This window comes from Cygnus olor, chromosome 18 (genome assembly GCF_009769625.2).
Source record: "Cygnus olor isolate bCygOlo1 chromosome 18, bCygOlo1.pri.v2, whole genome shotgun sequence".
Lineage (NCBI taxonomy): Eukaryota > Metazoa > Chordata > Aves > Anseriformes > Anatidae > Cygnus > Cygnus olor.
The window spans coordinates 2915181-2927707 of record NC_049186.1 but is presented as its reverse complement, the minus strand read 5'-3'; the positions used below and the strand labels follow the sequence as shown (position 1 = coordinate 2927707).

General features: G+C 42.7%; 1 protein-coding gene across 1 annotated transcript in view; it reads left to right on the top strand.

The window, feature by feature from the left end:
* LOC121056950 (protoheme IX farnesyltransferase, mitochondrial) overlaps positions 1 to 12527 on the top strand; it is a 103494-nt gene that overhangs the window by 65460 nt on the left and 25507 nt on the right. The window contains exon 5 of the mRNA XM_040530526.1: positions 3904 to 3974. Within this exon, the coding sequence (XP_040386460.1) occupies positions 3904 to 3974 (71 nt within the window). The remainder of the gene's footprint in view (positions 1 to 3903; positions 3975 to 12527) is intronic.

Here is a 12527-nt window from a genome sequence, read left to right as displayed (position 1 = left end):
CGTCCTGTGCAGGTAGAGGGTGGGTGCCGCGCTGTGTGCCTCTGGGGGTGATGTGTGAGGCCTGGCTTCGCCTGGACGCCGGCATTAACGGGAGGCCCTCAGCCAGCGCCAGCCATCGGCTGCCCCGCGCCCAGCGCTTGGCTGCTAGGCCAGGAGGTGTCTTAAAGAAACGAAGCAATCCGTAACGTTTCTCTTAGAAACAAAGAGGAAACCAATATGAAGCAGCTCAGGAAAGCAAAAACACGACTGTAAATAACTGTAAGCAGTAATGTGACAGCTAATCTAAGATTTGTTACGTGTTTAAGATATAATTACTGTATATTAACTAGATGGGATCTACACAAAGAGTCTGATGAGTCTGCCAGAGAAATAAACCACAAAGTACTAGCTGGCCTGATTTATTTTTTTCTGACATTGTATTTTAAATGTTCGTGCGTACTGATTAAAATTTAGGTTAGGGTCTTGAAAGCCATTGCCAAGTTTTGTCACTTGGGGATTTTAGATGCTGTAGATTTAACCCTCTGTCTGTCCTTTTGGTGGCTAGCCTCCCAAATACCTGGGGGAGAAAATATTCTGCCTTGTCTGGCTGGACTGATGCATTCCTGAAGAAATAGTCTCATGAGAGCTTCTGAAATATTTATTTATCCAGGATTCATCTCTCTGAATTTACTGTTTGCTAAAGCAGGCAGTACTGTGTTGGCCTGGCCTGAGATAGTATGTTTGAGTTCACTCTCTCATTCGTATGGAATGATATTTGAGATGCACATTTTTTTCATTTTTCTAGAATATCAGGGGGAAATAATTTCAAGTGGAAGGAGAATTTTGTTGAACATCTGGGAACAAAATGTAAAAAGTTTGACAAATGGCATCTTGCTGACGTAATTGCAACTTGCTCAGTGAAAGAATCTGGGGTATTGCAAATAAAAGGATTTTTCTTAACTCTAGTTCAATCAGATATGTAATTTCTTGCATGCAGTTGACAGTAATAGATTATTCAGATTGTCACTTCGACTTAGAAAAGCAAAGAAGACCTAAGGCAGGCAGTAATCTTTCAGGAGCAGCCATGTCACACAGTAGAGCAGAGACTGGCATTTTTGGGCTACTTAACTTACCAGAGAAGTTTCTTGTTCAAAATAAGTTATGTTCGGGGGTTAACTGCTGTGTCAAATATATGGAAATATTTCATACACTGATTATGGTATTGTCAGGTTATACCGATTGCCTAATTCCAATTCTCTCAACAGTGTTGAGCATCCAACTGTTCTTCATTTCAGCCCTGTTACATTTGAAAAGCATGGAGTTTAAAACGTACGCATTATTTTGGTTTTACCCATCGCACACTGAGTACCTTTAGCCGAGAGTATTTAACAGCCAGAATCTCCTCAGGAGCACGAGTTTAAACTAGACGAAAGCTGGGAAGTCAGACTTTGCAAATACCAGTAAAGGGAAGACCGGGCCTTTAAGACAAACCCAAACTGCACATAGCCCAAAATATTTTCAGGAGAAGTGAAAGAGAAGACTTCAGCTCTATAGAATTTTCCCTTGTATTGCTCTACCAGTCGGATGTCAAATGACATTTTTTCTTCATTTAACATAATTGTCTCTGAAATGTAACAGTGAAACAACACATTAGCAAAATGCTGAGCTGTCAGATGCAATCACTGGTCTCACATCCAAGCAGAGTGCTTTCTCTTCCCGGAACGTACTTGTTGCCGCTGTGTACAGAGGCTCTTTGTGTGACACCCAGCGCTGCCACCCCGGCCTCACACCAGCACCCAGTCCGTCTGCACCCAGTGGTGTGTGGTGCACACCCTCGGGACCTCTCAGTGCTCCTGGAGCAGCATCTCCAGACTCATCACAGAGGACGAGGCTTAGAAAACAGCCCTCTTCCTCCATGAAGTCCCGTCCTCCTCCAGGTGAGTGGCCCCTGGCTGGGGAGGCCGCTTTGTAAGGGCACCCAGCAAGTGCAGGATTCCTCCTGTGCTGGCCCTGGCAGCTTTCAGACCCGTCGCGGACACGCTGAGGACGTGAGCGTGCAGCAGAGCCTTCAGCAGCAGTCGCTTAATGCGCCATGGCCAGCCGCCAGAGGGGGGATGAGGCCACCGCTTTTCCGGGGGGCTGGCAGAGTAGCGTCCGGGGGTGCCCCGCTGCTGCTCAGCCCTTGTCTCCTCTTCCCTCAGCTTCGTTCTTTCCCAAATTTGGGCGGTTTCATCAGCATCACAAAATGTGGAGGTGATGCCTACTGCCAAACTTTGTTTTTAGAGCGTATTGTTGGCAAGTCTTGTTTAAACAGAAAAAATGTAGCACGTGGGCTTGAGCACGTCTGTGCTCTCTCACTCATACACAGGCAGGATTTCTTCCAACCATTGATCTTGGGAATGGCCAAAACTGCCAGGAAGGTGATTCTGCCCGGGCCTTTCACTATTAAAAACTGCACCACAAAGGGAGATTGCTGTGGGCAGGATGATCCATGGGTGTCTGCTCCCCGCTGTGCTTGCAGTACTTAGGAGCAACAGCAGAGGTTCCCAAATTGTTACGCAGTAATTACTTGAAAGCAATCAGTGGGAAAGGTGGGTGCTGTCCTCTCGGCATGCTGGTGCGGGAAGTTTCCCTGATGGGCTCCGCTCTGGTCCCTGCTGCCCTCGCGGAGTGTTCGGCATGTGGAAGAGGCTGCGTGGATAAATGTATGAAATCTGTTGAATTTTGCAATGTACAGATTTAAAAAATCCACGAATATTTAGGTTTTTTTTGCACAGATTTCGATGAACATTTCCACTTTGCACTGGGGAATGCATCCCCATTAAGTGCGAGCAATGTGGCACTGTCAGAACGAGGATGTTTGCTAATTTTGTCTTTTGTTGTGTAAAAGGATGCATCAGCTTGATGAAATAGAATAGATCTTATCATGTAGTCATCTTAAATCTGTCTGCAGTTTGACTGCTCAACATATTGTCAGTCTGATTGTTTGAAATTATGATTTGTTATGCTACTTGTCCTACATATTCGCTATAACTGAGATCCTACCCCAAAACCTCAGACATAACGTCAGTAGAAAATATTCTTTCTATAAATACACATTACTCTGCCTCTAAATAAGTTTTGGTGAATCTCTAACTATGGTGGTTGGGGTTTTTCTGTTTGTTTTTGTTTTTTCATTTTTACTCTTGTTTTGTGCATGTAAAGTGGAACAGCTTTACGCTTGCTGCATGGAAAACTGCACTCAGCTTTTCCAGTAACATTCTTTAAAAAGCGGCTCGTACAAAAGTCTGCAGGAATTCGTAGCGTGATGATAGTGCCGCCTGAATTTTCCCATAGGCAGTGTTTAAAGTCAGATTGGGTTGTGACATTAAATAACACCATATGGTGTGTTCATTCCCTGCTGCTAGAACTAGATGCTCAGTGCAGTTTCAGTAGCATTTTACAAGAGTTGATTGATTTTTGGGTGGGTTATAGGTTCTCAGAAGTTAGATCTTGAAAAAAATTTATGGCATTTGTCTTTAAAATACCAGAAGCACAGCATTTGTAAGGACTGTTTGTATTAATATAAAACCGGGGGCAGAGGTATATGTGCATGGATGTCTATATATAATTGTTGTGTATAAAAGCTGCGTCAAAGCTGTCAAGAACAGAGCTTGGAATCAGGCTCTACTTCAAATGATTAACTTTTGGGGACTTGTGCAAACTATTTTTGTCCTCCAGGTGATTTTCTTTCTAAGGGGATGCCAAAAGTATTAATGCAAACTTATCAAAGTTCAGTAAAAGGAGATTGCCATTTCAGTTGTATTTCTGAACCTTCAAAACTGGAGATGAAAGCACCTGCAGATGCAGCCGGCACATTCCACGCATGGCATGATTTCCGGCATCCTTTCATTTTGGTTCTTCCTTTTTTTTTTTTTCTTACAGTTCTTTGAGGTTCCGTTTGACTCGAATATGAACAGGACAAAAAACAGACCACTGGTGCGAGGACAGATCAGGTAAGGCTGAGCACACCTGCTCCAGCTAATGAGAAATGGTCTTACGTTGCTTTTATCTGTCTCCAAGCGTCTCTCTTTCTTCAGGTGAGGAAAAATAGCAATTTACAGACAAAAGTCTAAGAAAGAAATGCATCTCTCTGTTCTTTGATATTTTTTCATGTTTATAACTTTCATGTGAGGAGTTTGGGTAATCAGCTGTCCCCTAAAATACCGAAATCCTCAAGAAAGCAAAATTTCCATGCCTTTGTGGATTTCTGCATGTGTGACAGGACTACATGCGCAGCATGGCAGCACACCATTATGTTCCCTTGAAGGTTTGCATTAGTTTGTAACAACAAATCTTCAAAATCTCCCATCTTGGAACGAACACAAGATTGTGTCGTATTTTTAGCATTCACATTTATCTGTTGGATCACATGCATTCATTTGAATCTCCTGGGAGAGGTATTGGGAAGTCATTTCCTGAACAGTTCTAGAAACTGTCCTATAGAGGTGCTGCTAAAAATTGCCTATGTGGAAAATCTTTTTGTTTTAGTGTTTTTGTAAGGCACCATGTTGTTTTTGCCTTTTCTATGTGTTTAGCATAAAGCTGAAATGAAAACCCAAAATGGCAGCATCTTAAGAAAGTCTTGTAAAAGTTGGTCGTCCTTTAGGTTCTTGTCATCTATCTTGAAATCATAAAAGAGTCCTGTATTAGCACAGGGATTCCCTTAAAAAAGTCCATCAGTCACTGTGTTTTCTGGATTATATACCAGTTCAGTTTCTCAAAGGCCGTTTTCCAGCTAAAAAAGCAAAGTGAAAAAGAACATCAACAAAAACTGTAACTTATTTGCAAACTAAAACTGAAGGCCCAATTCATAAATGATTCAACAAACAATTTTAGTATTGCATTTCCATGATTTGTGCCAAGGATTATTTATAACAAAATTCTGTTTTCCCTTAGGCTTCTGCGAACAGTTGGTCCTATTTATTTCTGTGTTTTATCCATCACCTTTGGAGGACTGAAAAAAATGTGATGGATGAAATTACAAGAAAATTGAGACAAAATAGTGAAGTGAACCTTGAGGGTAAATTTGCTCGCATTGTAAATAGTTAGAGCGCCTCAATAAACTTGTTCTGATTTGTTCTCAAAGATGGTGCTAATTACAGATTCCTGAGTTGAGTTAATTTTATTTAAAAATGTATTTTAGGGACCACTGCAGTAAGGACATGTGTTGTGCATGCAGTAAGCCCGCATGAGTTGTGCAGCTCAGGGGCTCTGCGCTTCTGCTCTCCTTAAATGTGGACCTTCAGCAACAGAAGCACTGGCTTGCTCCCTTCCAGCCAGCTAGGAAGAAAGATGATAAGGAAAGCTCTCTCCCTCTTTCCCTCTTTCTTTCTTATGTAGTTGACTTGCACTGCTTCCAGTGATTCTGCTAGGAAACTTTCTGACAACTTTTGATTTAGAGGAAACAATTAGTTTTAGAAGTTCCCAGTGTCCTTAAATGAACCAACTGCATCCCAGGTTGGCAAAACCATCTTAACATATTTTCTTACTCTTTTCTCCCGTTTCATATTTGCTTTCACCACAAAATGGCAATGTTGGGGACTTTGTGTAATCACTCATCAATCTATCTACCTGACTGTCAACAGCTAATTTAAAGTTCTTTAAAGTGTCACTTACCTTGAATAATGCTGACCTAATTCCCTGTAGACTTTTGAACACACAGACCATGACTGGGGTTATTTCTTCTGCGATGTGCCAGAGGAGAATAATCCAGTGCAAGTGATCTAACCTTGTTGTTTTTTGACACATATTCCCTGGTGTTCTTTGAACTCGTTTGTTCTGGCTGATTAAATAAAACCCTTAAATGTTTATGCTATAATAAGTCAAAAACAGACTGGACAGGGCTGGATAAATTGTAGGTAAACTGGTATCTCAGCTCTGGGAAAGAATCCAGAGAGCTTGGGGTACATGCAGAGTTCTTGTCCAAAATGTGTCTGACAGTTGAGTTTTGACGTTTTCTTCTCTTTAGCTGCTTCATATCCTGAGATGTTGGGTGCTTTTTAAACTATTTTGTGTTATAACATCTGTGATATCTAGTGCATCATTTTACAATCCACCTTCTTTGTCACTGCTCATAAACATAACATGATTTCCTTAATTTTTCATTCTTCCTTTCCTTTTGATTTATTCACCCTAGTTAGTTTGCATAGGTCTTGTTAGAGAACCAGGACAGTATGGGTAGCAGGATGATACCAGTTTTTGTACGGTCCAGTTGAGCTTGAGACCCCTTTTGAAGAGAGGGGAGTTACTCACACTGCACCTCCTTGGAAGGGCTTTCAGTGGTGGCTTCGATGCGAACTTCTGCCCACCAAGAAACTGCGCAGAAACCAGGGACTTCCTTCATAGAGGCTGTTGCATCACAATTACAACAACTCTTGTCACAATCGGTGACAGTTCTTAGATGCTTGGGACCTGGGCCAGAATCACACTGGTACGCCCCAGTGAGAGGTCCTGCGTCTCCCTGACTCCTCCAGGCCCTGGGTGAGCGCACGTCTTTCTTGCCAATAAGCTAACTTACGGGGTTGGCTCCTCAGAAATGTTAGGCTCTAGTAGGGAAATTACTCCCATGTGTTTTGCTTTGTGGCCTCCATTTGCAGCTTCAGCAAAGTTTAGGTAGGTTTAGTGAGGTTTAAGAAAAGCTGTCCATTTAACTGACCTGACTTGTGAAGTTTCTCCCCATCCCCCATTTATGACTTTAAAGAGGGGAGATTAAGGTTAGATATAAGGAAGAAATTCTTCACTCAGAAGGTAAGGCATTTGGGTGCTGTGGATGCCCCACCCCTGGAAGTGTTTACAGCCTGTATATTTCTGTGATTCTGTCCTTTCTGTCTGAAGCCTTTGCTTTGAGAAAACAAAACAAAACAAACTGTCTAGGCAATGCTTTTGTGTGTTCATTTTACCTGCGTTCATGTTCACAGGGTTTGAGGTCCCCATGACTGAGCCTTTTGTTCAAATCGCTGCAATTTGCTTTGGCATCAGTGTACCTGAGTAGCTTTCAAGGAAACAGGGCTGCGCTGTGAGGTGTCTGTGTCACCAGAGCCTCTGAGGTTCAAGTGAGGACAGAGAGTGTCTGTTCGCTCTTAAAAGGTATTTACACGAGGCAGCTTTAGCCCGACCATCACACCAGGCAGCAGCGCCCTGTGAGCCAGGAGCCAGTTCTGCAAAAATCTCTAGCAAGATGCAATTCAGGAAAGCAATTGTCTTCCATCCTTTGTGAAGTCCTCCACATATTGTATCATCAACTTCGTGGCTGAAAGAGTTACCTAGAGGCTCAGTGTGCCCCTGCTGTGAAATCTTCTGGCTCTGACACCAGGCAAACCGTACAGGCAATGACACCGAAGGACTCTGCAGAGCTGGGGTCTCCTGTACATAGGAAAAGAGTCCGTATAGCTTTTTGCCTGCCCCAAACCCGCTGCTGATGCCCCCAGGGAACCTTCTGACGCTCTTGCTAGATTTGTGACAAACAGCACCTGATGGTTCATTGACTGCTTGCTTTCTGACGTCCTATTTAATTTGTAAGGCTCTGAAAAAATTCCCCTTTGAGCAATGAGACGTAACCATCCTTATTCTCTCTTCAGAGAGTAATCAGAGACATCCTGTTGCAAAAATAACAAGAGTAGACCCAAACACAGCATGCCACTAAACACCATCCGTCATTCCAGCCTGCCCACACGTCCTCCTCCCTCCTCTGACCCCTCGAGTCTTGTTTGGAAATACAAACAGCTTAAGATGTTCTTCATACTTCGGTTGCAGTGTTAAACTCATCAAGGCTATTTGTGTTTTGCATTACAACAACAGCTGATATTATTTTTCCTGCTATGAGTTGTTTTTATGTCATTGACGAGAAAAAATTTGGTGTGCTCATGCTTCCCGAGATTTGACTGAAATGGCAGCAGCTTTTCCTAGTTTCCTGTTGGGTATGATTTATTCCCTCGCTTCTTAAAGTAAGGGATTTAATTTTCCTGGAGATTAATTTAAATAAATCTCCAGTATTAGCTGCAGTAGCTGAGTGAGCTTAGCCTCTCGTGTGACAAGTGTCCTGCTCCATTATATTGTACAAGTGACAGTTTTGATTGCCCTTCCACGTGGAGCTGCATACCCACTTGTTAAAAAGCGCCTGTTTTTATGAACTTACAGTGCTGCTGGATCTGCTGTGCTAAGCACTCATAAAAACTTAATAGTTGTACAAGAACAGTTTTCGTCTTAAAAACAGAAAAACAAAAAGTGGGAAATTTCCGCATCAGTCATCAAACAGCATGCTCTAAATAGCTGACTAATTCACGGCCGTATAGACCCCCTTCAGTCCTGCCCCTGCAGTGTTTTGCAGCTCGCAGCTATTCTGGGGACCCAGTCCTACGGCCCTTGGTCGTAGCGGGCAGCATCGGAGGGTGGCAGGGGCTGGAGGGGACCTCGCAGAGCTGTGGTCCCATCTCCTGCTCCCAGCAGGGTCAGCTGGGAGGTCACACCAGGTTACTCCGGGTTTTATCCAGTCTCGTCTAAAAAACCTTCAACATGTGACTAATACGCTGTGGAATTTAACGGTGCTCTCCTTATGCAAAATATTTTCGCTCTCCTTTTCCGTGTGCAATTAAGAAGTTTAAGTCTGTTCACTTGGCAGAAGGCACAACACAGGTAATGCCTTGGATGCTTCAAAAGAAATAAGTCTTCGTTTTGTTTGGTAAATATTTTTTTCCTGGAATCCCATTAACCTCATCGGTGTTCTGTGTATGGGCCTCCTGGTTCTTATGGCCACTTTTAATTATTGCCATAATTAATGCAGACGTTAATACTTTTCCTACTTGTTGACGTTTCTGAGTGCAGTGTTGACTTTGGTCAGTTTAAACTCTAAGACAAACTCTTGAAGAATCAGCCCAAAAAGAGCTCTGAAGGCAGGAATATTTCTGACTGATGGCTTGTGTTTATGAGCTGTAGTCCCAACTGCAAATACATAACTAGACGATTCGCTCTCTGATAGGAAATTGCAGCATGTCAGACTTCCCTTATTTACTCAAAAATTCATTGAGACTCAGGTCTGGTTCTTTCTGGCAGCGTGTAAAAGCTGAGTTTTCTACTCAGTTGCTTGTAGCAGACCTGCTGCTGCTGTGCTGAGGAAGTGCACGTGCATTAAAAAAGAAAAAATCTCCTGTAATCACTGTTGATAACTCAGCGTAATTAGCTTGATTCTTTGCTTGCTAACACTAATGTAAATCAGGAACGTTTCTCCTGAAGTTGGTGGAGTTACATTGATGTAAGTGAGAGGAAATCCATGTCCTCAGCTTAGGGCTGAGACCCGCATTAAGCATTTAGCCAGCCCTGGGTTTTAAACCAGCAGTTTAAAATCTCCCCAAGGGTTTCGGTACAACTTTGGTTCCATTTAAAGATCAGCCTCTACTTAGCTGATTGGTCTGCTCCCTTGGGTGGTCATTTCAGACAGGTTTCATTGTATTTAAGTTAAAACAAATAAAACAAAAACTCCATAAATCTACAGTTCAAGAATAATCATTTTTAAGACATCAGATGCTCGTTCCCTGCAGGGAAACATTCCAATATTTTGTTTAGAAAATACCTCATTTTAAAGGGGCTGCCCTGAGATCTTTCTGAATGATAAAAATGTTTCTTTTTTCAGTGGGAGGCTTTCCTCTTGTTTAAACAGGGCACAATTCAAAGCAGACACCACCAGAGCAGCCTTTTCAAGCATTTTTTATCCCGCTTGTATTCAACCTTTATTATTTGAAAACAAGTAAATGCATTCCAGCCCCACCACCACCCTCCTGGCTGCCTTTTTTTTTTCACCCTGTTTTCTAGAAGCTGTCATTGACTGTATTTGGTAAACAAGAAATTAGAAAGGCAGCTTTATATTTTTGACATGTACAAGTACTTGTAAAAATGTAGTCGCCGTGTTTTGAGCAGCAGGGTATTTTTTTTTTCTGGCATGGCCACGTCATGAAGAAGTGGGGGGAGAAACCTTGAGGCTAAAACATAGTTTAATGAGAATAAAACCCACATCAAAGGATGGACTAATGGAATGATATAATGCTTATTGTGTCACTTTCCCAAAGGGGATATGGATGACAGTACTTATATTTCAATTATCTATTCACTGCCTGCATAGGATGTTGATTAAATGGTTCTAAGGTATTAGGGTCTTTTTGTAGAATTCACAGAAAAGTGGTGATTCTGCACATTATCCTTAGATCAAAATGTGTATTAGCAGAAAATTACATAGCTCTAACTACATCTATATTTTGTTTCTTAAGGCACTAAAAAGGGTTGTTCTAATAACTAACATTACATTCAGATTCATTTCAGTTGAAGCGAAGGCATCGCTCGCGCTCCAGCTCGCGCCTTCAGCAGACTCCTCCTGCCCCACCGTGATTCTGCAGCCGCTCAATGGAGACATTCCTTTGTAGGCAGCTCTGTTTGTTGGATATAAATCCTGCAGAAACACTTGACCCCTCACGCCTTGCTGCTTTTCAGTTCAGCTGAGGGGCCTTTACCGCCAAATTATTTATCAGAATCCTTAATTGCACATGGGGCAGTTGATAAATCGGCGTACATTGTGCATCGCCTCACGTTAGGAAACATCCCAGATGCTCATGTATAAACCAGGAGTCACGGTGCATTTGGCTAAATAGCTGCTCCATCTGCTCGTGGGGAACACTGCAGAGAAGTGATACGGGCTCCTAATGGAGTTGTCTTATCCTCTCATGTCAGCTCCTCGCCGGGGGGTAGAGCCCCGTTAGCTGGAGGCAGCCGAACTATTGTATACTAATCCTTCAGTGTTGTGCCCGCTGTGGATGGGCCTTTTGGACGTTGGCTTTAGCCCTTGATTTTTATTCCTTTAACTGACTTGTGGTGAGTAGTTTTCTTCAAAAGTGATGTTAAAGAGAGTTTTTTCTCTGATGTTGCACAAACAAGCAAAAATGTAGTTTCAAGCCCAGGATCCTATCTCCAAGTCGCGCACAGTTTTCTCCTCGTGGCTGTCAAACATTTCAGGTTCATGTTTGTAAATTTTGGCTTAATGCAGTCAAAATCCCCCCACTTTGTTCCCTGTATTAGTATTGAACCTTATCTGGTTTAACCACAACAGCATCATTATTCACCGTGTGCCAAGTGTTGTAGGAGATGTCACTGCTCAACAAGTCCATTACAGAGCTGCCTCTGATTAGAAGCTGCTATGCCCTGAGATCTGTTTACAGTAAGTCATGTTAGAAGTGCATTTCTTTCTGTGAAGGACAGAGTTTATCATGTCTTATGCAAGTTATAATTTATGTTATCAACTTCGCAAGGCAGATATACGAAAGGTTTTTCTTATACTTTAATTAGCTTCGCTAACACGGGCGCTTGCTCTTCAGTCTTTATGTCTAGAAAAGCAGCATTCCTGAGGTTAAGATGTGATATGTTTGACCTCTTTGATATGTTTTATTTGATTTTTTCTGCTAGGGTCCTAGAATCACAGGAATATTATATTATAAATCACGCTGAAAAGGAGTGTGAGCCACAGTGACTTGTATTGCTGCCGGCGTGTGACAATATTCTGTTATATTCGTGCACTTTGAGGGTATATGAGTTTTTTTTGTTTATTCTTCTGAACGTTTGTAAAATATAACTCCAGATGCTAACCATAGTAGACAACACACCGAAATAATAATGCAGGAATCCCAGAACACAACCAGTCTCATCCTCTTCTAGTCTGGGAAAGCAGCAGCTTTGCCGTGGTGCCTGCTGCGTGCTGGGTGTGGCAGTGCTCATTTCCAAGATGGTGTTTGTGGGCTGCCCTGCTCTAGGGTCAGTTTGCTTTTAGAGATGAGATTCTGGTTTTAATTCATTTTCCCAAAAGCATTGTGTGTTCAATTTTGCTGTAGGAAAGAGGAGAAAGGAAGGATCCGAGGGTTTGGTTCTTGGTGGCCAGCCCTGGAACTGAGTCACGCTGCCCATCCGTAATTTGTGCCCAATGTCCCTGCGTTCTTGGAGAGTCGGTTCGTGCTGCTTTTCCTGGGCTCCTGGCAAATAGCAATGTAAGCCCTGGTTCCAGTACTCTCACAGTGAGGTACCCATGTCTTTTTCTGAGGGACCACAAAGGTATTTTTTGTTACTGTCTTTTACATTCTCGGTACCATTGATCCTAGCAGAATTGATAGCCACTGATCCTAACCGGCATAGGTTGAAAATGGGACGGTGACAACTTCAGCAGTTGTCAGTGACAACTTCTGGCAGTTGCCAGAGTCTAACCATACCTAGATTATAACTAGCAAAGAGAGGGTAGCTTGGAAGGGTAAACACAGGTTTTGTTTTTGAGCAAAGGAATTACTGACTTAGAAGAAGTTCTCCATGGTAGCAGTGGCCACCAGAATGTGTAGTGCTCGTGTCTCAGGTGGTACATGGCAAGTACTTAAGAGCGTGTTATAGTGTCTTAAAATGATCAATGAACATTGAATGCGTGCTTACAGTGTTGGAGAGGGAACTGCAGACAGACAGGCAGGATCTCGCCTAACCTGCACTTGGAC